General features: G+C 41.8%; 1 protein-coding gene across 2 annotated transcripts in view; it reads left to right on the top strand.

Annotated features, from left to right (window-relative positions):
• CACNA2D3 (calcium voltage-gated channel auxiliary subunit alpha2delta 3) overlaps positions 1–25,198 on the top strand; it is a 488,574-nt gene that overhangs the window by 355,614 nt on the left and 107,762 nt on the right. For both annotated transcript variants that reach the window (XM_083602945.1, XM_083602944.1), the window contains 2 exons: positions 2,886–2,960; positions 18,773–18,856. In XM_083602945.1, the coding sequence (XP_083459071.1) occupies positions 2,886–2,960; positions 18,773–18,856 (159 nt within the window). The remainder of the gene's footprint in view (positions 1–2,885; positions 2,961–18,772; positions 18,857–25,198) is intronic.

The following is a 25,198-nucleotide window of genomic DNA, read 5'->3' as shown; positions in this document are numbered from 1 at the left end:
TGCCCTGCCAAAACCCTGGGGTGTAAATGGTAAGCATCATAGCCCAATCCAGGATATTTTAATTTAAAAATCTGAGGAGCCCTGAGCAGGCATATTTGAAACTCCTTCCCTCATTTTAATTTAGTAAGACAGCTGGATTTCTTGCAAAGCACAACAATTGAGATTTCACATTGAGCTCAGTCATAAGCTCTGTCAGTGACAGCTGTGCCAGTTTCTGGGAAGACTGTATTTGGGGGGCTTTCCAAAGGAACCACAGAAACTAAAATAAACAAAACTTGCTTCCATATATTCTAAGGATGGTCGTGGAGATCTGGTGGCAAGTAGAGCCTTCTTAAGCATCTTCTTGCACTTTTTCCTGGCATGGGATTCTATAAGTGATAGGTGTCTACTTGTGACAGGGAAATCCATCATGTAATAATTTTACTTTTACCTTTTACCTGTTCCATCACATGTGTCTATTCAGAAGTAAGCCCCAGTGAGTTCAGTAGGACTTACTCCCAGATGAGTGTGTATAGGGTAGTGGATTAGGTGAAGTCCAAGTTATACTGCTGGCTCAATAAATAAATAAAAAGGCAACGAGTGAAATACTAATATTTGACAATAGTGGGTTGCCATACTGATCAATATGTGTTTTAGTTTAAAGGGATGGGGCCAAGAGAGAGAGGTGTGGCTAGAGGAGGAAAAGAAGGGGCCAAGAGCCCCACTGTGCCCTGGAAGCCATCCCACAGCCACTACTGGCAGCACTAAATGTGTTAGATTGATGTGTATATATCTGTTTATTTCCCCTAAAATACAGAAGAGAGTAAGAAAAGATGCATGCATGCAATGAGGTGGATATTGTAGCTCTGTTGCTTCCTGCAGGGATGTGGAACCTCAGGCCCGGGAGCCAAATTCAGTTCTCCAAGCCTCTCTGTCGGGCCCTTCAGTTTGTCCCCATGCCACACACCTCACCAGCCCCTCTTTGCATCCTCCCTGAGTGTCCTTGAACTCTGGTAATGCTCTTGCTGCCTGGATGGCAGATAGAGCAGGCTGTGGAAATGTGTGTAGAAAAAACCATCCTGAGATCTGTGGATTAAGGGCAGTATACAAATTCAATAATAAAAATAGTAGTAGGACAGTCGTACCTTGGATCCCAAAGGCCTTGCGTGTAAAACGTTTTGGCTCCTGAACGCCACCAACCCGGAAGTGAGGGTTCTGGTTTGCGAACTTTCTTTGGAACCCGAATGTCCGATGCTTCCACGGCTTCCGATTGACTGCAGGAGCTTCCTGCAGCCAATCGGAAGCTGTGCCTTGGTTTCCGAACATTTTGGAAGTCGAATGGACTTCCTGAACGGATTCTGTTCAACTTCCAAGGTACCACTGTAGTAGTAGTAGAATTTGCCTTTTATCTTTTGCTTCTAGCCCTGCCCATCATTGTTATGTGACACCCCCAAGAAGGTTGCCCAGACCTCCCCACCCCTAATATACTGAAGTCCCCAAAGCTATAGGGATTTTTTTTTTACTACAGTGGTACCTCAGGTTACTGTATTTTTCGCCCTATAGGACGCACTTTTTCCCCTCCAAAAATGAAGGGGAAATGTGTGTGCGTCCTATGGGGCGAATGCAGGCTTTCGCTGAAGCCTGGAGAGCGAGAGGCGTCGGTGCGCCGACATCTCTCGCTCTCCAGGCTCCAGGAAGCTAGCCGCAAGCCTTGCATGCCCGGGGGGAGTTCCCCTGGGCGCGCAAGGCTTGCAGGCGGCAGCCTGCAGCGCGGAGCACGGGGCGCCCTTCGGAGGATGCCCTGTGCTTCGCGCATGTGTCGGCAAGCCTTGCGCACCGGGGGAAACTCCCCCCGGGCGCACAAGACTTGCCGGCGGCAGCCTGCAGCGCGGAGCACGGGGCGTCCTTCGGAGGACTCCCCGTGCTTCGCATAGGTTTCCGCAAGCCTTGTGCGCCCGGGGGGGAGATCCCCCGGGCGCGCACGGCTTGCGGGCGGCAGCCTGCGGCGCGGAGCACGGGGCGCCCTTCGGAGGACGCCCCGTGCTTCGCTCAGGTGTCGGCAAGCCTTGCGCACCGGGGGGAACTCCCCCCGGGCGCGCAAGGCTTGCGGGCGGCAGCCTGCAGCGCGAAGCACGGGGCGCCCTTCGGAGGACGCCCCGTGCTTCGCGCATGTGTTGGCAAGCCTTGCGCACCGGTGCGTGGGCGCCCTGAAGCAGAGCGCCCCTCGCGCCGGGCAGACATCGGCCAGCCCCACAAGCTCGGGGGACAGCCGGGAGGCGCAGTGCCGCCATCCCACTGTTCCCCGACCTGGTTTTGGGGGGGAAATAAAGGGAAAAAATTTCCTTTATTTCCCCCCCCCCAAAAAAAAGTAGGTGCGTCCTATGGGACGGAGCATCCTATGGGACGAAAAATACGGTAAGTACTTAATTCATTTCGGAGGTCCATTCTTAACCTGAAACTGTTCTTAACCTGAAGCACCACTTTAGCTAATGGGGCCTCCCGCTGCTGCCGCGCCACCGGAGCACAATTTCTGTTCTCATCCTGAAGCAAAGTTCTTAACCTGAGGTAGTATTTCTGGGTTAGCGGAGTCTGTAACCTGAAGTGTATGTAACTTGAAGCGTATGTAACCCGAGGTACCACTGTACATGTTAAGTAAAAGGGACTTCACTTGAAATTGAGCAAAATGCTTTGTTGATAAAGGCTTATAATGGCCAAGTTTGAAGTGCCAAGGCACAAAGCACCAGGAAATTTTCCTGAAAACCCACTACTGAAATGTATTTCTGTGCAGTTCACATTTTTTAGATGGGTCCTGTGCCAGAGAACTTCCTGATGCTTTGTGTTCCAAAAGTTTACCTGCTCTGTAGGCCCTATTTATTCAGGTTCTTTTCTTTCCTATATCCTTACAGTTAGGTATTCATGGATATGCATTCGCAATCACGAACAATGGATACATTCTGACTCATCCAGAACTCAGGCCTCTGGTAAGATAAAAAATATGTTGACCGATTTTATACATGCCGAGATAGAGATGTTTACATTTTCTTCTTCTTAAGATATACAGAATTAAAGAGCAGAGTGTAATGGTTTCACAAGGACGACTACTAAAAAGGCTACTATTTAAACATAAATGCTGCAGACATTTTTTCCCCTAGAAGCTCCAATGCAAATAATAACATAAGCCTTTGGGTGATATAGAAATGCACAGGTTGTATGGTGAGAGACCCAAACCCCTGTAAGTGCAAGGCAAAGCCATAAATTGCTGCAATTATGTACACTTACATTAAAGTGGAATTCTGTGTTTCTAAGTAATAGCCCCTATTTGTCATGTTTAAGTGGACTCAAATTTCTAAAACTGTGTGGATATTGTATGCAAGCTCCTTCTCTTCTTTATCTTCGCTTGAAGGATTATTCCCCCAATTACTCTTTTTTTAAAAAGTGAAAATTCATTTCCATTACCCTTTTTGCCTTCTTTTAATTAACCAGAGTCAGAAAGAAGTTTGATGTGCCTGTTATATAAAAGTTTATTGAATGATAGCATAGGCTGTAGCTTCATTTTTTTGGTTTTATAGGAACACTTTAAGAGTTTCATCACCATTGAATCTAACTAAAGGAGTGGCATTAGTGAATTCACTATAATATAATATGGATGCCATTTCTCAGGTAGGCACTTAATGTAATTATCAGAATTCAACAATATATAAGCAGAAAGCAGCAATATATCTCAGAGGGGTATTTGCATATTTAAAAAAATCAGGATTATTGTACAGAAGGATTGATGGAGTCATAATTGGAGCTTGCACAAACATTTATCCCTCTAACGTTTGGATTAGGCATTACACTTGGTTAATATTTACATTTGAGTGGTTTTGATGAGAAGATGAAATGAAATTGTCAGAACACCAACATTTTCCTGGCTGTTCCTCCTTCCACCCTGAAGAAGTTTTGTTTTAAAAAGAGAACAGTGCAAAAAGGCAGTGGAATTACTTTTTTGGTATAAACTGTTTTAAGGGACATTCTAAATTTAGACAAATTATCCTACCTATAAAAACTGCTTAGTATTTTGGGATGGGAGCAGCAGTGTAAAGCTGGGGGTAGCAATAGATGTGATGTTAGTCATGCTATTAGCAATTATGTGAATTGCTTCTCAAAGTGAACTGCAGGCATGAACAGAGCAAATCGGGAGCAGGATCCTGGTGTGGGGTGTCCCTGCAGTGGTCTCAGTCTAGATCAGGCCCCCTGCACCGGCTGATTGCAATGAGAGGGAAGCTCCCTTTTGTTTTAATTGTAAATAGCAGGTGCTGTGACCCCAAATCAGAACTGCAACAGGACACAGTCTGCCTCTTGCGTCTGCCTCCTGTGCTGGGGCCATAGTCACTCCCAGCACCTGCAATTTGCTTTTAGATTTCAAAACACTCATTTGCTAATTGCTTGAATGGAGCCTTCCTTTGTTTATCATTCAGTCTTCTAATGGGGTGGGGCTTTGCTTCAGACTCTCCCCCCCCCACACACACATGTAGATAGCGGGGGGTCAGAACCAGCAAGCATAACCTTGTTCTCTCCTGGTGTGATTACAGTTGTTCAAGAGAAGAATGGCTGAAACAGTCTTATGCATTTCCTATTTAATTCTGTCTCCCATCCCGCACGCCCCCCCAATACCAACCCATGAGGTAGATCAGTGTGGTTTCCATTTTAAAAATAGGGAACAAATTCCAGGAGGCAGTGGGTTAGTTGCTATCAGGGAATCTGTAAATAAGAAACCCAGAATCTCCCAGATCCAACACAGTGGCTGCAATGGATATTGTACAAAGCTAATCTGGAAGTGGTGGGTTGAATCCAGCGCCGCATGTGTGAAGTTCCACTCACATAATGAGATTTCCCCTTATGCATGGAAGCGGCTGCAAGGAAGAGAAGTGTGGTGCTAGCAGAGCAACAGCAGTGGATGCTCTTCAGTTCTTAGATTAGCTGCTGAGTAACTGTCCTTTCCAGCTGGGCACCCTTGGTCAGAATTGTATGCAGAGTGTAAATGTTATGTTCAGTCGTATATGTAACCCTGCTTCTGGGGGGTGGGGGTGGGAAGGGTACAAGAGACAAACCTGTTTGTGTGCATACATATTGTCTGGTGTGTCCCCCCACCCCTCAGAAACAACAACAACAAATAATTACCATGTACCACTAATTTGTGGCCAAGATATAATCAGTACTTAGCTTTGTCATTAGTACAGCTTTTAAAAAAGAGTTTGTGAATAACTCTTTAAAATGTCATTTGGGTAAACAGGATTTCTTACAACCTGTATAGTCTCCTTCCCCACCTTTTCTACATTAACAAGTTATAGAAAATATGGACAAATATCTCACCATGCCTTGTTCTCAGCAGTGAAATTTAAAAGAAAAACTCCTGGAGAGTTTAATTCTAGTTTATTATTGCTAGGTGGAACACACACAAACTCAGCAAATGTTGTTTCACTTAAATATAGTTTTCTGTGAGTATTCAGCTTTTGTTCAACTCTATATATTCCTTTGTAGATATATGTGATGCTTTGTAATGTATTATAGGAAAATCCACACTCTTTGAAACCAGCTTTGCACTTTAAGAGCATTATAAGAAGAATGTTATTTTCTGGTTGGACTAGATCAACATGAATTCTTTAGGAAGTAAATCAAAAGTCCTCAGAAAGCTTTGCTAATAACATTGTTAGATGCTATTTAATTTCTGCATACGTAGGAACAAAATGTCAAAAGAGACCATTTATAATATTCATGGATTCTTTTAGAAACCTCTTGTCCTCCCCAGTTTCCTAGAACTCCCACATCCTATTTTACTGACATTATTTGATGTACTGAACAAAGTCACACGAGCTGTTTAGAGTGGTCCTAAAGTCTTTCACATCTCCCTCAATGAGCATTACATAGATGGCTGTGAGCCTATTATGCCCATCCACCAAAAAACAGAACAAAAAACCCCCACGGATTTCCACTCATACAACTGGATTTCCCCTTCTGCTTCCCCTGCAGGCCCTTGTATGCTCTGTTATGGGAGACCCTTTGGAGCAGATTTTGGGGGCTATTGGGAGCTCCACGAGAGGGAGAGAGAGAGAGAGAGAGAGAGAGAGAGAGAGAGAGAGAGAGAGAAGGGAGGAAGGGCAGCCCTGTGGTATTCAGGGAAGTCCACTCATGAGACATTAGATTTCATCCTATGTGTTTACTAGATCCCATTTTCTTTCATGGCCTGTTTCTATAATGATTCAAAAGGACATGGAAGGATTCATTTGTGTAAATATGTATATGCTGCAGGAATACGTATCTCATTCAAAAAGAGCATTTGAACTAAAGCCTTGTGTGGACCATTAGTAAACACATAAACTTCTTTATGTGCAGCAGCACCCTTATTTTGCTCAGCAGTACATACCTTTCTGTTCCATTTAAATGAATGGGTATCCTGTTTCTGCAAGGAATCCATGACCACACAAAAGGCACATACTAATTTTAGAACAGGGATCCAGGAGGATATTCGTTGATATTCCATTTAGTTATGCTCCAAGCTAAAGGACTGTGTAAAGACTGTGAGATCTGTTCGGTTAGTATTCAAAACAAGTTCCTGGGCTTTCAGAATCCTTTAATCCAGGTGGTGGATCTCAGGATTCTAGTACAAAGTAGGTCCTGCAAGGCAGGTATCTTCCTACATGGCTCTGTGAAACTTAAAAGTAACACAAGGGCCCTTACCTTGTCTTCTTCCTCTCTTTAATTATGGGTTCCATAAACTAGATCTCATGCATTCCTTGTTTAGGAGGGAAATGTGGAATGAATTCCAGCAACAATAAATGATACAAGACAGATTGGCAAATGATGTAATCTTCCTTCCTTGTTTTTGTTCACGACAGCAGTTTTTTTAATGGGAAAAAGTGGATGTTTCCCTTCCTCACATCACTGCACATCTCTGGCTCATTACCATACACAATCATTCCAATGGTAAGTGCACAGATAAATAAAACTGTGAGGCCAGGGAGCTCACTACATTATATGCATTCCGTGGGTTTTTAGGGTCCTGATTTTTATTTTTATTTTAATCTGGATCCTTCAGCATGGTTTCATATAGGCGCAGCAATAGAAGGAACTTAAAAGCCATCTCCATTTTCTCATTTATTTGAAGGATATGAACATATATCCTGATTAGCTTGTGTATTCTGTGCAGGTCAGAGGTGCTTGTGGGATGAAGAGCAACTTAATTGCAATGAACTCAAATGATAAACTAATAACCAGTAGTAACTAATGATAGAAAATTCCCATTTAATGTTTTATTTATTTTTAGTGGTGCAGTGATTACTGGAATGGTTTGTTACGGTGGGAAAATTGTAAATGTGAATGGGCCAGAAGTCATTATGTGTATGAAGGAAATTTGCTCTCAGATCATATAAGTTATTGGGACTATGAAGATTTTTAAAAATGATGTGTTAGCCATGCAAGAGGAGGAGGTATTGTGAAATACATTCCCCTTTGGAGGGGACTAGAAAAACTGGCTAACATGTGTAGTAAGTGCATTATACAAAAAGTCAAGTTAAAGCTCTCTAACAATTCTTCATTTCAGCCATATTTTGATTGATATGTTTGCTGACTTGAACTTTATAACTGAATCATCTTGTTGAGATTCCGTTCCCTGCCAGGTTTACACAAATTAGAAAGGAGGGAATCTGTGACCTTGCATAGGTTGTTGGACTACAACTCCCATCATGCGTGCCACTTGGGGCTGATAGGAGTTGGAGCCTAACGGCAATCTGGAGGGTTCAGCATTCCTGACATCAATAACACTTTGAATTGTGATCATTGTCAATTAAGTTGACATTCTCTTGATCAAGTCTTCAAGAAGAAAGCTAGAGTTGACCTTCAGAGGAGTGCAGTAAGTTTAAATTAGCCACAGAATCTTCCAAACCCTATGGATAAACAAAGGTGAGTGTAACTCAAATCATCTGAGCAGCTTTCGTTATAGATACTTGTGCTGGTGATGAACTATGTAAGATCAGACATTAGATGGCAGCATAGCACTGCCATGTATAATCAACCATTGACATAGCCTTCACTGGAATCTGAGCAGGCAGAGCCATTATTCAAACCACACACACACACACACACACACACACACACACACACACACATATGCATGTTTTGAATATGTTGTGTTTATGTAAAAAGTGAAAGTTAAGACTTGTATTGAATGTGTTTCTCTTTACTGCAAAACACAGTATTATTAAAATGCAGAAACAAAGCCCCACTGGCATAAAATCATATATGGCAACAAGGAAACAGAAACTCTATATGTTTCACTTTCTGCTACATTTGAAAGCTCTGTTTGGCTGCAGTATGGAAATATTAACAGGAAATGTTTCCACGGTCCAAAGAAGCAGCCTTGAAAAAATGCATATACTTAAAACGCACAGTTTTAAATATATAAATATATATATTCTCTTCCACAACGGGAAAGCTAGTAGGCGTCAGAGAGACAAAAAAGGAAAAACACCAGCCACAATTCTAAACACAATAGTAATGGCTCCTCTTGTATTACAGATTAGAATATATAGTAATACTGTGTAAAACAGAGCACAGGAAACATCCTCAAATTAATTCCATTTGTTCTCATCGTGTGTCTTAAAAACATAAAATTCTGATCTTAATACATATATAGTGGTGTAATATATATATATTATTTGTAAAAAAAAAAATTCTTAGGTGCGCACACACACACACACACACACTGAGAGAGAGAGAGAGAGAGAGAGAGAGAGAGAGAGAGAGAGAGAGAGAGTTTTGTTACCCTACATCATGGTATAGTATCATTCACAGAGACATTCTCACATGCTGAATGTCAGCTGGGCTGCTGAGTCCAGCCACTTCAATCAGTAACTTAGTTTTTCTTTTTAGTGAGTGAAAGTCACTCACTTAATTGACACCTCTAAAATTGTCGAGACTCTTCCTAAAACTTTGAAGAGCATTGCCACCCCCTAGTTCCTCTCCCCCAAGTGATGAAAAAGAAATTGGGCTGAATGAAGGCTTATAAGGGAGTAACTGCTCTGAGAGACCCAAACAATTTAGAATTTGGGCAGAGTAATCCCAGTTTGCGCTGCTCGCTATGGTTAGGAGGTGTCCTCCTGACAGGCCTCACCAGCAGTGGGCTGCACCACTGCAGAGGCCCTTGCCAAAGGTGGTATTTCAAGCAGCGGTAACCAGCAGTAGGTCCTCAGAGTGATTTGGGGGAGAGGTCAGAGCTGGTCTGGCAATGGATCAAAGCAAACACAGTTCCTGGAGAGGAGTCTAATTTTGGACCCCTGAGCTGCAGCAGCCTGAAGCTGGCACAGCAAAATAGGTACAGCATCTCTTCCCTCACCTTCTGCCTTAGCCAGCAGGAGCCAACAGCAATGAATCTGCCATTGCACACCCTTGCTCCTGGTAGAACTGCACCCTTAAAAGCCTACACTATTTGGGCTTTCAGTGTGAGCACATATACACTCAGATTTTCAGTGGTTTTCACAAGCTACCTGGCAAGCTGTCCTGTGGGCCAGCAGTGGTGTTCTGTGCTTGGACCATCCAAAGCTCCTCATCAAGAAATGAGCTGCCTTGTTCTCATCCATAGGAACCTTCTAACCATTCTTTAACATTTGTTCCATGTAAAGTGCCTTGTTGTGGTAGATGCAATGATGCCAGCTCTATAGCCAAGTTTGTGTACACAATCTTTCTCCCTTGGTTATAGATGTTTCAGCCACCATGTATCAGCATGGACATTGCAAGTGGGACAAAATTAGGTCCATACTGTATAAATAACATTGGAAGTGTTTTAAATTAAAATGCCAACTATATTCAGGATATTTCTCCTCATACTGTCAAAATTTCTCAATGGACTGAGAAATAAATCCAGCTGAAACAAATGGGACTTAATTCAGATGCATTCTGATCCAAATAGTGCGCTAGTATAAATCAGAGGCAATTAAAAGTTTACCGCCTCTGAATATGGAATTTTGGCTCTCATAACTATTGAAATCAGTGCGCCTTTTCAGTAAAATCTGGTTTCAGTTGAGGTGTGTGTTTCTCAGTTTGCTTATTGGAGTTATACAGCTTTAAACTTATTTCTGTGGGACTATTTGCTCTAATAAAGTTTAATAGCATGTGTAAATGCTTCCAATTCTGAGTCGTAGCCAATTTCACGTTGATACCGCATTAAGACCTTGGTCTTGAAAAAGCAGTTGATCCGCTACTTTCGGGTTGAGGGACCTGTCGCCCTCCCAAGTGAGGCTAGTAAAATGGCTCCAAATGGAACAGAACAGTAAATAGGAGCATACTCCAATGTTTGACATAAACACGATTTGAGAGACAATAAAATATGAACCTTCCTTGGAATGTGTTAAATGTAATCTTGTTGTATAGGATAGATCTCAATATTGTGCTATTACAGACACTCCATCTGTGCAAGCATTTCAGCTTGCCAGGTACAATGATCAGCCCTCTCTTTCCCCTACACACTGCTCTGAGGGTTCTCCTGACCCCTCCAGACCCAATTTTGGTTGTGCAGCAGAAGAGAGGGAAGCAATTTTACATAAGTGGAAGCCCTTGCGCAGGCGAAAACTGCTCCAATAGTATATTTGTAAAGTTGTTCCACAAGAGTGTAGCAAGGAAAATTGACCAGTCATTCCTTGGAAATCATTTGAACTTGCTTCCAAGTAAATGTGATTATTGTTGAGAGTTTAGGATTTTGAACTATTCCTGTAAACTGCTTGAAGTTTTGCTAAAATCAAGCCGTATATAAATGTTAACTCCGATCTGTGACTCCAGTACTATTATTGTCCAAGAGCAAAGTGGTGTGTGTTCTCCCTGCCTACTTAAATGTATCAAAGGTCTTGGGGATAATAAAGTAACACATTTCAGTTTAATAATTTCGATTTGCTGGGGGGATGCAGGGTGGGAGGGGAGACTCCCTGGTCCTGAACAGGATAACTGTTCCCCTGAAAGACCAGGTATGCAGCCTGGGAGTCATTTTGGACTCACAGCTGTCAATTCTGTGTTCAGGGCAGCTGTTTATCAGCTCCATCTGGTACGCAGGCTGAGACCCTACCTGCCCGCAGACTGTCTCACCCAAGTGCACGCCCTGGTTATCTCCTGCTTGGACTACTGTAATGCACTCTACGTGGGGCTGCCTTTGAAAGTGACTTGGAAACTACAACTAATCTTGAATGCGGCAGCTAGACTGGTGACTGAGAGTGGCCATCGGGACCATATAACACTGGCCCTAAAAGATCTTCACTGGCTGCCAGTACGTTTCTGAGCACAATTCAAAGTGTTGGTGCTGATCTTCAAAGCCCTAAATGACCTTGGCCCAGTATACCTGATGGAGTGTCTCCACCCCCATCACTCAGCCTGGTCCTCCTCCAAGGGTCTTCTGCTGGTGACGCCCTCCCTTCAGATGTCAAAGAGATAATTTTAGAAGACATCTGAAGGCAGCCATGTATTGGGAGGTTTTTAACACTTGATGTTTTTATTATGTTTTTTAGATATGCTTTAAGCCACCCAAGGTGGCTGGGGAAACCAAGCCAGATGGGTGGGTTATAAATAATAATAATAATAAATGTTATTTGTTATTATTTTACAGCAGGCTGTTGAACTTTCATTTTCTGAAAAGAACCTCATCAGCTGTTGTACTTTGTTTTGTTTATAGGCACCAATGCTGGATTGAGAAACATCATGGATTAGACACAATTTAATTTAGGAATGTAATGTTAGCATTATGTTATCAAACCATAAGCGAGAAAAAGACATTGAGAAACTACCACAGGGTTTTATTCCCCCCCCCAATAAATGGTATTTTAAAAAATTGAAAGAGAGATTCAAACCACACACCAGGTTTTCCATGCGTTGTTAAGAGCTTCTATAATAGATCATACAAAGACAAGCGGAAAATAGCCCCCTGCTGCCACTTGCCTCCAGAATCTAGGGTTCAAGGGTATACTTTTTTTCTATTGACATTGGTGCCCACATATGCTAAGAACACTGACTCCTGGTCAGTACCATCTTTCATCAATTTATCAAAACATTTCATGATGCCCAGCAACCTTCGCACCTGCATGCCAAAACCCTGTGATTTCAATGAGCAAATCTGCCACTAGGAGCACTCTAACCCAGAAGCATATAATTGATGAAAGGGTATCAGCTCATCGCCATAGATAGGTTCTTACTTTTTCAAACATTAGGCCCACTTACTCCATGCTAGCACTGCATACAGGCCATCAGCACCAGTATATAATCTCTTTTAACAATATGTATTTTCCATCAAGGAAGATCTCCATATTAACAGTTTAGCCAGGTCAGGTACCATTTGCACTGAGCTCTCTGCATTTGCCCTGCATGAAAATAATCATGCAGTTTGCTTCTAGTTCCACTCCTCTTCGATTGCCTATTCTTACGACCACAAGTATGTGACAGCTTAACTTGGCTGTTTCTTTGCAGGCGCAGGCGGTCACGTGATCTCACACTTATTTCTCGTCACGTAGGATAGCTCAGTGCAAATGAAACTTTCCTTACAGGCAAACTGCAACTCATGTACATAATAAGAACACAAATTCCCAACATTAGTTCAGATATGATGACAGTGTTGGTTTCATTTTTGTAGTAACCCTATATTCTACAAAATACTATTTGTTCTTCTTTCAAAAGGAAGTTAACATGAAAAATATTCACAAAATAATAACTGCCCTTATACAATTGTTTTCATCATTGGCCTTGGTAAAGGAAGTTGTGTATATATATAGGAACGAAAGATTAAAAACCTTCCCCTAAATACGATGGCAGTTTTGTACCCAAAGCAAGTTGCTGAGTTTAAGTTACCGGTAAATGTTAACAGCCACAATGCATTGTATGTAGCAAAAAAGACCCGGTGTATTTAAAGATTACTAAACCAGTATTAAGGCTTTCATAGCTGTAAATTCTGGGAAAATTTGTTTCTCCTAATATAGAAAAACAGAGAAATCCAAGTCTCAGAGGAAACATTAATGCCCCACTTAAACGGTGTTAGCCTTTCATAAGCAGCAAATCTCATTTCTCTCTGGGGAGTCCTGCCTGAAAACTAAGATAACCTACACTTACCCTTGCTTTTTCAGAGACTCCATAAAACTCTACAGCTGTAGCTGACAGTGGAATATTTAAATGATTTGAACAGTGTAAATGCCTTGTGTTCATTTAAATAACTGAAGAGTTCAATTACTTGAATGTCAACAATTATTCCTGTCGGAGTTTACATGTTAAAAAAGAAAGAGCATCTGAATCCCTGTGAGGGCATTAAATTGCTATCTAATTAGCAATCCTAAATTACATATATTAAAAAGATAATTAACAGTTTGAATGCCTTGCTGGAAAAACCAGTTGCACATACAAATGAAATGCAAGAAATTTGGTAGTAATATACTTGCAGTTTACTTTGCTTCTTTACTTTCAACTTTGACGTTAGGTAGAAACAAGCTCACCGAGTTTTAAGTCTGGTAATGTTGAAATGATGGCAGATGGTTTAAATTATTTCCACTCTAAGAAGATATAATTATAAGCAGCTGTCAGTTTTACATAATCCTGAATGATAAGGTCTTAAGAATGCAAATTAAATCCTAAATTAAGAGGGTTTGCCGTGGAAAGAATCAAGTACCCGTCACACTACTAATCTGCTTGTATGTGGTTGATCTGATCTGAAGGTATTGTTTACCCAGTCTTTATAGGTACATAAAGACCTGTGCACTATTTTCTCTGTCATTAATTTAGACCAGGGGTAGCCAGTGTGGTACCCTCCACATTTTATTTAGCTCCTATCATCCCTGGTTATGCTGGCCAAGGCTGATGGGCATTGGAGTCCAAAGGTAGCTGGATGGCACCATGTTGTCTACCCCTTATTTTGATCAATACTTGTTAAAGCCTTGTAGTAAGGAAGCCCCTTTTAGTCATGCTTGATCCATTTGGCTCTCCAGAAATACAAAACAGAGGGCAGATTCTCTATTTCATATGACAAAATTTCCACAAGGCATTTTACCACAAGATCTAAGTGCTTCAGGCTATTCCATACAGCTGCCTTTTCACATTGTGAAAGTAGTATTTACCAAGGGGGGAGGGGGACTTTTGAAAAGCAGCAAGTTCCAACTGTACTGAAGAGTGACTTTATCTCCTCAGAAGTAGCATGAGAGGATGGCCAAGGTAAAAATACAGATACCTCAGCTGTATAATCTGTCTATAGCAAAGGTTCTCAGCTCAGAAAGAATGGGGCTTTGAGGGCCTTTAGACTCCAGGCTTGTGGGATCTGCTCTGTTTTTAGTTAGTTTTTTTACTAGAATCCCAGGATCCACCAACGAGAGTCAGAACAGTAATGGGGGTGTCAGCATATTCTTAGAATTAAGTAACAGCGTGCCTCTGAGCATATCCTCATAGTCCTGTCACACACAAAATCCTACCCCAACAAACTTTATCTCAGCAGCCTAAATTACAAGGGTGTTGTTGTTATTGTTATTATCAGTGTGTCAGAATCACACATTATCAGTCAGAATCCTTGCTGATATGCTGTAAATCAGTCTGAGATCTAGTGGAAGCTGATCTATCTTCTGTCTAGCCAGGGCATTCTGATCTACCTTCTGCTTCAAAGTTATCCAAAGTTGAAAATATCTACGGGAGAGGTGGGTGAAGTTCCAATAGCTCCCATTATCAGTTGCATTGGTTGATTCCTTACAATACTTGCATTGTTATGATTAGGTAGGTTTGATGAATTAGGACAAAGACTTGCCTGAGGAGGGATTAGTCAGCTTCTTTTCATACATTCATATATTCATGCACTCCTGCATTGCAGGTGGTTGGACTAGATTACTCTCAGGGTCCCTTAACTCTTAACTTTTTCACTTTGAGAACCACAGGTTTAGATGTGTTCTGTGTTATTTGTAACATAAGCGTGTACGGGGGGGGGATGAGAAATCAAAATTTTCTCATATGTTACATTGCTAGGGGATTCTTTCAGGGCTGTACATCTTTATTTGCTTCCCTTTTTCCCCCTGTGTGAAAGCTGAGGTTTATTCCCCCACCCACTGCCCCTCCTTTTATGTGACATAGTTAAGGGTTGGGTTTTTTTCATTGCATTATGGGTTGGAAATTTTACTGCATGGCAGATTGCTACTGCCAGCTGGCATGGACATCCAATCCAAAATAACTGGTCTTCATTGCCAACCATAATCTAAGAATTTCTGGATTAAAATCTTAAATTATAGCTTTGGTCTGCAGCTCTTTCTTTGGAAAGGGAGGGAAAAGGTTAGCTCTTATTCTCTTATAAGAAAGCAAAGAAAGTCACACTTTTGTTTAATCTTAATCTTGGGAGTTTGCTTTTACAAGGACCCTTTTATGAGTGAACACATTTCAAATGCTTTACAAATTCAGGGCCCAGCAGGGCTCAGTAAAGGATCATGCTCAGCTACAAAATAAATGCAGCTCACATGATACTAGGATTGCAGGAAACCAGGTTTTTTTTTTAAGCAAATTAAATAAAAAAAGCTTAAAAGCCTGCCAGTGGAGATTTAAACTGAGAGCCCGTGCTGCTCCCAGACACATCCCCAGGGGGAGAGTTGTACGTATGCCAACTTAATTCTTCCTCTGGGAATTTAACTCCGATAAATGGAGCAGAGAGGTAGTTTTGCAACTCCAAAGGCTGAAGCCTAACTTCCATTCTAATAATGAAACCCAACACTGGGTGGGGTTCCCTGGGCTAGACTTGTCACGTGATATTTCTGCCTTACCTTGTTAAGTGCTCACTCGCTAAGAAAGTATGTTGTCTAGAGCCAAGGATATTAGCAAACTGGATTTGCATGTTGCTTTTAAAATGTTACTCTCCCCCTCCCCCTCCCCATCTCCCTATTACATGCTTGAGTCATTTGGATATATGAACTAAACAAATTCCTTATTCCACCGGCAACACCTGGCACTGTTGCATGCCCTTTTTAACTTCTGCTTCTTCCATCAATGCAGGGGAACAAGATCCAGCAGAGGTTCCTGCTGCAGGAAGATGGGGGGTACCTTCCCACTGTAGCCCGCTCTCTTCAGGAAGGGTTCCCAACTCTCTGGGGAAGCTTTCCAAAAAGAGGGGGGAAATGATGAAAACCCCCTCTCCTTTCCCCGCAATGGGATTATTCTGTGAGTGAAGTTTGAAGCAGAAGTAGAGCACTGCTGAAATCAAACCACAGGCCTATCACGTCCAACATCCTATGTCTCTCACTGTGGCCAAGCAGATGACTTTGGGAAGTCAACGATCAGGACATGCAGGCAATAATAGCCCTCTCCCACGGTTGTTCCCCAGCGCCTGGACATCAACTATCTGGATTCAAGCCAATCTGTTTTATTTATATTAACGTGATTTACACCCTGCATTACTTATAACAACTTGAGTAAATCATCAGAGCAACAATGCAAGATAAAAGAAAGAGAAAAACTGAGATAGAAATAATTATAAAAGCATGTTAACAATAAGAAAAGCAATATTAACGTTTCGGCAACGTGCCAGATTAAACCTGTAACAGTTACCCAAAAGCCTTCCAAAAACAAGGAGTTTCAGTGCTTTCCCATGTTTGTTATGGGTTTCATACATGTTGCATTAGGCTGGTACTGCTATAAGCATGCCAATGCTGCCAGCCTCCTCCCTTGGGCAGCTCATAGTGGCTGCTAGAAAGTGGGCAAGGAGGAGGGGAGGCTGCCACCACTGAGGCCCAGCCCTGCGTCCCATGCCAGCTCTGAGGGGCAGACAGAGGAAGAAAGGGGGAGCGGATCACAAGGAGTCTTGATTTTTTTATTTTAAAAAATGCTTTGTGTGTCTGCATTTAATCTTGCTCCTGTCTAAAATTTATTTATTTGTATGTGTTTTACTTTTTGTAAATCTACCAAAGAATAAAACAAAATCTCAGGACAGTGGAGGGTGTGTAGTGGTGGAGGAAATGCTCGGGGGGGGGGAGTAGATGACAAAAAATGGGGGGGTTGAGGAGGGTCAGTTGCAGGAGGGAGAAAGAAATCTCCCTATTTTCATTTGAGGAATGTTGGAGGGTATGTAATACCTCAAGAGGATTAGAGTGAGATTGAGAGGACAATCCAAGTTTTCCTTCTGCCAGGCTGTGGAAGAGGGTTGGATTGAGTGGAAGTCTCCCTCTGCGCAGCTCTGCTGTCTGAGCAGGCCTGCTGCCTGCTGCCATATATGAGGGTAGGCAAGAGTATTGGTTATACCAACGTCGGCAGAGCCCAGAGAAAAGGCCCCAAAATGTGCTGTTCTGAGAGTGGAGGAGGTGGCAGTTTGCTATCTCTTAAGCAAGTTTCACTGCCGTTGGGTGATGGCCTCAAGCCTGATTCAAACCCAATCACTATGCTAGCCTGGAGCTTGTGAAGGAGCAGGTCTGAATGGTCTTCCCCCTCTTCCATTGCAGTGGAGCTGTAGCTGTAGTAAATAATTCCACCACTCTGCAGAACCCTGCTGGTGTGGAGTGGGGAGGTTGTATTTTGCCCTAAATGTGGAAATGTTGTGAAACATGCCGACCAAAACAAAAATGTTCAGAAGATGCTACACTCCTCAGAAATTTAGCCCTCTCTCACGTCTGTGTGAATAAAGGTAAAAATGTTGCTAGATTGCCACACTGAGATTACAGAATCCATTGTGCAGTGCAGCTGTGAACAAAGCATGTGTGCTTCAAAGAATTTAACACCTTTTCCTGAAGCAAACATTTCCTCAGAGTAATGCTGGCAGAATTTGTATAGGCAGTTAGATTTTTGGCAGAATTCATAGCTTGGTGCCAGAAAAGAGTTTTTCAGATGGATGTCTTTCTGTGGATTTTGTACAGCCTTAGTTTTAACACTGAGTAATACAGAATAACTGACTGTGTGCACTTGAGATGTACTCGTAACAGAATGCATTGATTTATTTTCTTGGGTGAGCTCACAACATTTCAATGTAGGTATTAGCTTTAACCCATAACAAGGTGTTTCTTCAGGGTCTCTCAGTTGTGATGTGCAGCAGGGGGCAGGATTTTCCCACATTACAGGAACACCAGTGTCAAAGCCATTTGTCATCATGTGATGCTTATTTTAAAATGTGAGATTTACAGTGTTACCATATTAGTGATAAAAACAAATAGCATGTCTCTATTAGCGTGCTTCTTGTGTTCTCCCACCCATCTGCCCCCGTGAAAGGGTTGATAAACTACAGTATCAGCAGATATTAACACCAAACTTCCTAGGAATAGGGCCTTATCTTGTTTAAAGAGAAATATGTAAACGTTTTGTTGATAACACTTTAGGAAATATCACTTCCTGCATGGCTGCAAGAACTATTTCAGGATGTATTTTATAAACTTTGAGAGTACGACTTGCATACTTTCCATATGGTGTAGTAGCTGGTAGTCTGTGGTGTATCTGTGGTGCTCATACGAAGCAATTTTCTTTTATTAGGTGTCCAAGTTTATTTGTCCCTGATTCCTCGGTGTCGAGGGTACACTGACAATTGCTGTGCTTACAGTCTGTGAAAAGGGCACGTTCTTATGAAAGGAAATCCATTCTGGAGCCGCCAAGAGTTGTGTCAAAACAAAACATTTGTTTGTGTAAAGCTGTGTGTGCTTACCTTGGGGTTAACCAAAATCATTGCTGAAACCACCCATTGCATCTAAACACCTATCTAGCATAAAAGCTGAACTTGAGGTTGTAAAGAAATGGCTCATCATTTTGTCCAATGACTTTTTTTAAAAAAACAACAACAAATTTTTCTTTTAAACTCTAGTATGAAGAAGTAAAAAAGCGAAGGAAGCCCAACTATAGCAGCGTCGACCTTTCCGAGGTGGAGTGGGAAGACAGGGATGATGTGGTGAGTTATTTGTTCTGTCAGAGCTTGTCAGAAAGGTCATTGCATTCACTAATATACCACTTTCAAGTGTTAAGCAGCAGGAAGAAAAAAGAAGCAAAAGATAATGGCCCATGTTCTTCCCCTTCTCCATTCAAATTTTATTTTTTTCTTCTCGTTTTGTATTAGTCGTCCCCCCCAGGTATATACAGTACTGACTTTCTCGCTCTCCTTCCGCTTCGTACATACGTATCCCCATGTATAGATGTACCAAGGATATATTGCCATTTGCTCTGCACAACATCTTGCGTTCCATTGGTTACCATGGAAGTGACCTTCAAGGGCAGGCCATATTGGGTGGTGGTCCAGGGAAGCACTTAATAAGAGGCCGTGTGTATAAATCCCTATACTGCTTTGGTTCACTTGGTTCATTTAGTCTGCTGCTCAGTGACTGGGAGGGCGGGGGAGAGAGAGAGAATCGAAGAGAGCCCAGTGTTATATGGAGCCTGGGTGGGATTCAACTATTGTGCCCCACTAGTGGAAACCCAGCTGATATACCAGCTGCAGTAGGAAGGGGCAGCAAGGTTTCAGGAAGCCAGAATCTGTATGTCATGTGGAGAGGATTGGTCTCTCTAGGGAGACTCATATTCAAACCCATGCTCAGGCCTACTCTCTCAGCCTAATGCTTCTCAAAGCTGTATAGGTCAAACGAAACAAACACACTTGGCCACCTTGTGAAGCCTGAAAGGTGAAAAACCAGGGTATAAATATTGAAATAAATAAATAAATAACCTGAATGTGCTTAGTGGAAAGATGGGAAATAAAGGTGATAAATAATCACAGGATGGATGATACATACAGCTATAAGGATCGGCAGAGGGAGACTAGTCCTGTTACAAGCTCCCCCAGCCATAGAGCTTGGTAAGATGAATGAGGAGGAGGTGCCAAACCCCACCATCTCCATAGGGGCAGAATTTTAAACTTTCAAAAGCCAGGAGTCACCTCTAGATCCTGCTGAGTAAATAACATTTAGATGTTAGATTACACAACAAGAACAAATCCTGTGCCAAATTTTGCCAGGCTGCTCTATATCTCTGAAGAAGTTTCTCTCTTGCTTATGAAGCAGTTTAAAATGCCAGAAACCAACCAATATTTTAAAAAGAACCACATTTTTGGTCTCTGTCCAAACCCCAGAATCCAGAACTGCAGGATCATGTTAGTGCTGTCCATCTAACACCTTCTTTTAGGTATGTGCTAATCTTTTCAGTTAAGTTCTTTCTGTTCCAAGATCATGCTCCTCCCTTGTCCATATCTCTGTTGTCCAGTCAGTTTGCATCTCCCTTCTGTGTCATTCTTTATTTACACGTCAATTCCTTGAGCTGTACTGTATCAAAAGTTTTCCTTATGTCCATGGCTTAACCTTTGCCTGGTCTTTCTGTTACTTCCACCATAAATCTGATTTGTTAGGCATGATTCGTTTTGTGCAAATCCATGCTGACTGTCCTTAATTAAATCATAACTTTCCAGGTGTTCTCCTTTCGGTTCCTGTTATTGAGCTTTTCCCATAATGTCTGCGCCGACTAAAGTCATGCTTGCATGTCTGCATTTTCATAGATATTTCCTAGCACTCTTCTCAAATATCAGCAGTACATTAGCATCCCCTATATCCTTCCAAAACCCACTCATTTTGGAGAGCTTTTGAATATATCAACGGAAGGTTCCCATATTTACAGTGTCACGTCTTTCTGAAATCTGGGATTCATCACGTATGTCTGCCTCTGGAGCATTATCAGCATTCAGATGTAGGCATTTCTTATCCTTTTTCTCCAACTCAAGTTTATGTTTTCCTTCTCCCTTGCAAAATATATGTCTGATTCTGTCAGCCCACCCCTACTCAGTTTATAAATAATGAAACATTTCATGGGTTTAGCAGTGCCAGTCTTTCTTTATTTTGCTGATTAAATCAGCTCATCTTTTCAGGGACTTTTCACTTCTTCCCTTCAGCTCTTGTGATTTCTGCTCCTAAACATTTCCACTACATTTTGTGATGTTTCCTACGTTCTTTTCTGCATTTTCAACCAGAATTTGGGCTTAATTCATTTCAAAATGAGATTTGCGAGTGAAATTCCCTACTTGTGCAGTTCAAATCAAAATACCCAGATTCTGCAATTGCTGAAGTCCATTGAACATCTCACCAGAGACTCAGAGACTTCTGTTTAATCTGTTCATTATCACTCACTGGAGAGCATCTGCACTATCAAGCTTTCTAGAAGAAGGGAAAAGACTGACCCCCCTTCAAATTGAAACCGTGATATGCATGTTGTCCTTAGACTAGTTTGCAGAGGTCGAGGGAGGGGCCTGCTGTTATAATGCTGCTCTCATCAAGAAAGGGACCAAGGGTAGTAGGAAACTGTTAGTACACCTCAGATCCTGTTGTCTCCGTGGTTGGAGCTGGAGCTGGGGTGGGGAGATTTATTTTTCTTATTCCCTGCCAGTCAATAGAATATTTGAAAGTGTGGTTGCTGACTCAGTACATCTCAGAGGCATAGAAGCTATTTGGTGCAGCTCTGGATGTTTCAATCCACTATCTTGATTCAAAATGGCATCCAACTGTTGCTCCTATAGCAATGGCAGCAAAACTGCACCAACGCAATATCTTGGGTTGACTCTGGACACAAACATGTCCAGTGTCAGCTTCCAATTACTTGGACATCTGCTGTAGCCGGCGTTTTGTTTGGGACCACATCCTCATCTCAGCCTTACTGTGACTTCAGCCAACACTCTGGCCCAGCGGCGCCAGCTATAGAGGGCAGAGGGGCTTCAGCTCCCCCAATATTTTTTGGGCAGGGGGCAGTGCTCCACAATATTAAGGGATCCGCCACTGGATGCCCTCTGTGTGCCCCAGCCTCCACCCAGCAGCCCAGGAGCCGGGCTGCAGCTGGGATGAATGAAGCAAAGATCACCCATGCTCGTCCCAAACTCTGCACCGCTGGGAGGAGCGTGGACAATCTTTGATTCACTCGTCCCAGCCTCCACCTGTCTCCTGAGCTCCTGGACTGTGGCTGGGATGAGCAAACAGAGATTGCCCTCCGTGCATCCTGCCCCTGCCTGGCGCACTCCAGGTGGCATCACGAGACGCCCCGTCACATGATCACACACCCTCAATGTGGGGGGGCAAGTCAATGCCCCTGCTCTGGCCCTCTGTTGGTTCAAATGTGACTGCTGTCGACCATGGCAATACTGCAGCCACCAACAGTCCAACCCAAAAAGGCTTCCTTAGTGTTGATAGAGATATGTAGAAGCTGCCATCAGAGCTGAGCAGCTGTGTGGCTTCCAGCCTATTATGGCGCTACTGCCACAAACGAAAAAGCCTATTTGGCTTCCTCACTCATAGAACAGAGAGACTGCTGGTGGTTCCAGCACCAACATCACTGGGGTGGGGAGGAGTGGCGGTGAGTTCTGGGGGGACCTTTTTTTGCCCGGGGATGGGGGGTGGGCATTAACAACACCTTGCTCAGGGCCACCCAAAACCTGAAGCTGCAATACCTGGTTGTATACAAGTCAGGGAGTGCATTGCCAGTTGGCAGGCCTGGTGTAGAGGATGCAAGCTTATATTGTGATACGTTTGTCAACATGTCTGCCTGCCTCTTTACCCATTTTCTATAGATTGCTTTGTGGCATTGTGTCCATTAACAAGACTAGAAAACATGCAGTTTTAATTAGATTAAAGGAGGTACAGTTTTATTTTGTGTTTAAAATGTCTTCCGTAGTGAAAACGAAGCTTTCTATTTGGGAGTGTACATTGTGTTACTTAGAAGTATCTGGCCTGCTTTTGGATGAAAGATGTTCTGCATCCATATCACTGGTCACCAGTTTCAACCCCAGAGGTAGCAGAACAAAAGTCTACAGAATAGATGAAAAACTGAGCTACAAAGCCAAGAACTCCATTCAGAGGCTAAAAAAATAAAAATAAAAAAATCTAATTCCCACATGCACACTTGATCTTAAAAGCTACGAGGGTTTTGGGGGCCCTTTTTGTAAAGTCTGTGACTTGCCCGAGGGTTGTGTGGGGAGTGGGCGCTGGAAGACTACAGGCTCTGAAATGGAGAAAAATGAGAAACATGTTAAAGATAAATGGAACAGTTCTTTAAACGTTAGAAAGTAGATTGTTAATTAAGACCAGCTCTCCTAGTCCAAAACCACAAAAGTTAAAAAGGGAAAATATTTCCAGAATTGCCTATTACGCATTGTGTTTATATATATATATATATATATATATATATATATATATATATATATATGTACAAAAAAACCTACAGTAAAATATATGTTTTATTTTATATATGCCTCCAGCGAAAAATTATTCTTTTACACTCGCTGACTGAAGAGTAAGATTGTTAGCTCCGATCTAGATGGCCCAGAATTAAATTTAAAGAGCTGCAAACATTGCAGTTTTCAGTTTGTCAGCCATGCTCAAATTCTTCACAAAAACAAAAACAGCTCTTTCCTTGACAAGCTTTGGCAACAATTCCACCCCCCACCCCACCCCAATAGCACAGGCCTCCTTCAGGAGGACATTGATAGCAAATCGACAATGAAAAAAGCCTGTCCCTATTGTCCAATCAATCATCCATGGTGCATGCAAGTGGATTGGAGAAGAATAAATAGGTGCAGTCGTAGCAGAATAAGCTCACTGGTTTCAAATCCTGGAATGCAGCAGTGTCTTAAGGTATTCTGAAAGGTTCTTTCTCCAGGGCTGTATGCATTATTTACACATTCAAATGCTATATTGTGTGTGCTCTGTTAGGCTAGTTCAAGGTAAAATGAAAAAAAGAAAAGCAGAAATGATTTTTTTATTTATTGAAAATATTATTCAGGCTGCCATCCTGCATCCATTTTCTCAGGATTAAGCCCCACTGAACTTAGTGGAACTTCCTTCTGAGTCTGACATGCATTGAACACATTCTTCATTTATATAAATACCAGGGAGGTTGAAGCATGGGAAACAGAACATACCAAAATGACAATATACCAAAAACAAGAAAATGACATCATTTATAGCAATGTAAATATAGAAAGCTAGAGGGAGGAGGGAAGAAACACTGTATAAAACCAGTTTAAATTGACTATAAAGTAAAAACATTAAAATGCTTGGGCAAATAAATGTCCTGGCACTAAAACTGTGAGTTGAATTCCCAGTCCATAATTCAGATGCAAAACTCTGGTGCTCACATGACCATCCCACAAATATTACTTCATTGTCAGGCACAGAACCATGCTTTCAGGGAGCTTCCAACTTTGGACTACATCCTGTAATCTCTAGAAAGAAATTTAAATTAAGAATGTGTGGAACCCATTTAGAAGTCCCACCAGTTTTATAGAAATTCCTTTAGCTTTCTCTGAAACTCTTCAGATATTCCTCCTGAGCAGAAACCTTCACCTCAAATCTGCATATTGATTAAAAATTGGAGACAGTTCTGGTCTTTTTTTTTAATAAAAGTTTTTATTAGTTTTCAATACAATATACATATGATACCATACCAAAGGTTTATCACAAATTATATATTATGGACTTCCTTCAGCTTATCTGCCAATCATCCGTAGTCAAATTTTAGTTACGCATTTCCTAAATTTAATACTGCCTTTTTATATACCTTCCCAATCTTATTTTTCTTTTTTACAATACTCCTCAACCTTTCACAGAGCTTCTTGAAATCCCACGAACGTTGTTTGTTCATCACATATATTTTTCAGATACTCTACAAATTTTCCCCAGTCCTCGATGAACTTATGGTCTCATTGATATCTAATCTTCCCCGTTAATTTGTCCAATTCTGCATAGTCCGTCATTTTCATTCTCCATTCTTCCAGGGTCGGTACTTCCTCCTGTTTCCATCTTTGGGCCATTAATATTCTCGTCGCTGTAACTGCATATTGGAAAAGTTTACAGTCCTTTCTGTTTATTTCATTTCCTACTATTCCTAACAGAAGAGCTTCTGGTTTCTTTACAAATGTATATTTCAACATTTTTTTCAATTCATTATATATCATCTCCCAGAAACCCTTCACCTTCTTACATTCCCACCACATATGATAGAATGTCCCTTCTTTTTCTTTACATTTCCAACACTTATTACAGGTTTTATACATTTTCACTAATTTGACCGGTGTAATATACCATCTATATATCATTTTCATAACATTTTCCTTTAACGCAGTACATGCTGTAAATTTTATATTTTCCTTCCATACTTTTACCCAAACATCTAGTTGTATATTATATCCAAAATCTCTAGCCCAATGTATCATAACTGACTTGACTTCCTCGTCCTTCGTATGCCATTCCAACAACATTTTATACATTTT

The sequence above is a fragment of the Podarcis filfolensis genome, assembly GCF_964270895.1.
Source record: "Podarcis filfolensis genome assembly, chromosome: 2".
NCBI classification, from domain to species: Eukaryota; Metazoa; Chordata; class Lepidosauria; order Squamata; family Lacertidae; genus Podarcis; species Podarcis filfolensis.
Note: the sequence above shows the minus strand (reverse complement) of the source record. Positions and strands in the feature narration are given on the sequence as shown.